Source organism: Zingiber officinale, chromosome 3B, assembly GCF_018446385.1.
Source record: "Zingiber officinale cultivar Zhangliang chromosome 3B, Zo_v1.1, whole genome shotgun sequence".
NCBI lineage: Eukaryota > Viridiplantae > Streptophyta > Magnoliopsida > Zingiberales > Zingiberaceae > Zingiber > Zingiber officinale.
In genome coordinates, this window is record NC_055991.1 from 49,580,623 (window position 1) to 49,583,760 (window position 3,138).

Below are 3,138 nucleotides of genomic sequence, written 5' to 3' on the forward strand. Positions count from 1 at the left end.
GAATATTTGATCCAGGGGTGGCACATGCAACTTTGCTAGATTATTGTGATTGATGAAAATGAAGTTTTTTGTGAGATTACATTTCCATCATCTCCACTTTTCATTTGCCGAGCTTAAACAACCCTTTTTCCAACTAGCATCTACTCTATACGCCATCTACAATTGCATAAAAATTGGATACACAATAAAATGTTAACAGACAATATAAAAAAGTAATTAGTTTATATCTGAAAAATCAAAACACGAGCATTTATATTTACATTGACAGCCTCCCATACACGCTCCTTGATGGCCATAAGAGCATGCTTCCAAGTTTCATAAGTTATTGCACTACAGCAAAAATGTTAAAAGACAACACCCAAAAGACAACGGTTTTAAGAGAAACCGTTGCGAATTTTCTCAAAGACAACGGTTTTTGACAAAACCGTTGTCTTTGAACTCCCCATTAAATATAAAAGACAACGGTTTTGTGAAAACTGTTGTCATTGAGCGACTTCTTTTTAAATCAACAACGCTTTTTTACAACGGGTTCTAAAACCATTGTCTTTAAGCGCATTTTTCGGGGCTACGACAACAGTTTTGATAAAACCGTTGTATTTGACTTTGATCATTTTCCCCTTTGCAGTTTTGCTTTCCCTCTCTCTGAATATCTTTTTGGCGCCGTGTTTTCCCCTTCGCGCTCTCGAATCCTAGCCATTTTTCTTTCCCTCTCCTCATACAATCTCTTCACGTTATCCTGTCGACAGCACAACAGTAAGGGGTGCCGCCTCTGCTGGATCTTCCTCCACGACGGTGTGCTCTCCTCTTGTCAAGGTGCTAATCTGGTTCTTGTTCATTTCTTCGATCCATTCGCTTTTCCCCTTTAGACTTCGGATTTTTTCATCATTTTCAACGGTAAAAATCTCAACTTGTTTACATCTTTTTCCCCAGATCCTTAGATGGGAGCTCAACACAGCGCGAGGCCGCACAGCCTAGCTGTTGCAGATGCCGGCGCCGGCAGAGGAGATGGCCACACACACCTCCCGTGTTTGGCGGAGCTGATGTCTTACGAGGAGGCCTGCCGCCTCGATCCCGAGCTCGAGACCTTCGAATCCATGCTCCAGCAGCGCACCGATCGCACCATCTCCACCCTCACCGACGATGTCCAGGTCCATTCCCTCTCCCTCAATTCCCTCAGGGAGATCACCGGCTACCTCCTCGAGATGAACCAGGAGGTGGTCAAGGTCATCCTCGACTGCAAAAGTGCGATGTGTGGAAGAACACCGAGCTCTTCGACCTCGTCGAGGATTACTTCCAGAACAGCCTCCAAACTCTCGACTTCTGCACTACCTTTGAAAAGTGCCTCACTAAAGCTCGTAACAACTAGTTCATCCTCCAAGTCGCACTGCAGTGCTTCGTCGAGGAGGAGGAGGACCACAAAGGTGACAATACGAGGTACTCTTACAGAGCTAAGGCGCTTCAAGGCGGGCGGCGATCCCTTCACGGAAGAGTTCTTCAAGGCTTTTCGGTCCATCCACCACCACCAGCTCCAGATGCTCGACAAAATGAAGATGAGAAAGAACAAGCTACACAAGAAGCTCAAATCCATCAAGGCCCTGGAGGAAAGTCTCGAGCATCATCTTTGCGGCCACATTGACCACCTTCTTAATTTGCTCGATAGTTGCCGCTACCATAGCTACCCCACCTATTGCTACATATTTCAAACTTAAGTTTCCATGTTTGATTTTACTTTTTTGGATACCATATCCATCTTTCCTAGGATTAGAGGTTTTGATGGTTGTTTTATTGGTTGCAGTTCAATGCATGGATTTTTGGTGAAAACAGATTGGCCCACAATGAATTTTTTGGTTTTATTTTGCATAAAATATGAAATTTATTTGATTAATTTTGATAGTGCAAATCATTCAGAATTTTCTAGTATTGGTCTGAGAGTAATAGTCAGGAGCATAAAAGCCAATACAAAAGGATGAGGAGGTTTGCATCACTTATATCGACTTGCTGGAACCTAAGGTATTAAGTGATGGTACTTGTTGGCTAAAAATGATAGAACGTTCTAACTTGACTGTACTTTATTATGTTTATTGGTGTCATTCTAATTTCCTAAAAGAGAACATATATTGGCGCTGGTACTTGTGAGTTAGAAATGATAAAAGGTTCTAATATGATTCTTCTTTATTGTTGTTTGATGCTAATATGTCATTGAAGTATAATGGAAAAAATGATTGTTGTATCTACAATCCGGCTTCAAGGATATTCTAATTCTTTTTTTGCATTCCTCATTTACCAGGTTGACATCTATTTTTATTAAGTTCCTCATCAAGATTCACCTTTAGTGCATCCATTATGTTTGTCTATATCAGTTTACACTCTTATTTTCACATTAACATACACTGCAGGGTATCTTTAAAAACTACACTAAATGTCCTTGAATTTGAATTATTTATTAAACTATTATTCTACTATATTTGTTCCTTTTTACATGTAACTGTGAAAATGCATGATTGAGGCCAGCATTTTAACTGAATTTTCTTTTTTTTTTCTAAATCTTTTTCTTATCGGTACAGTTTTGTACCTTTCTCAAAGTAATTTTACATCTCAGACCAAAAAGCTGACCATTTTGTTTCAAGGTTAGGAGACATGCTAACTTATTGGAAAAATATAGATTTGTTTGTTGCTGTGGGCGATGTAGGGTAGCATCTGAGATGTATATGGATTTTGTTCTGAATGTAAGAAACTCAACTTATGCAAGGATATTGAACTTTTATTTTGTTTTTCTCTTGTTACTTACATGAAACCAAAAAAAAGTTAGCTCATATATCCACCATTACATTAGATGAATTTATTGTTTGATCAATCATAGAGTTCAAAAACAGATAAACTCTGTCACTACCTCATTAAAGTCTGACATGAAGAACGCCATTAGTTCTTGTACTTGTAATCTTTTTTTCTAAATCTTCACAAGTTCATAGCAACTTTAATTCTATACTTTCTTTGTGGATTGTGCATTGCTTGTATATTTATACTTCTATTAACTTTCAGCTTCTTTTTAAATTTTAAACTGAGTTTTTGTTTTTGTCCCTTCAATTTGACATCTTTATATAATATATTTTTTCGATTGCAAGAGCTGAATTCAGATTC

General features: G+C 38.5%; 1 protein-coding gene across 1 annotated transcript; it reads left to right on the forward strand.

Moving 5' to 3' along the window:
• The first annotated feature begins 719 nt into the window (after nt 1–719).
• LOC121968275 (UPF0496 protein 1-like) lies at nt 720–1,785 on the forward strand. The gene is made up of 2 exons (XM_042518718.1): nt 720–813; nt 931–1,785. Exon 2 carries the CDS (start codon nt 939–941, stop codon nt 1,707–1,709), a length of 771 nt encoding a protein of 256 aa, XP_042374652.1. The 5' UTR covers nt 720–813; nt 931–938; the 3' UTR covers nt 1,710–1,785.
• Nucleotides 1,786–3,138: the final 1,353 nt, after the last annotated feature.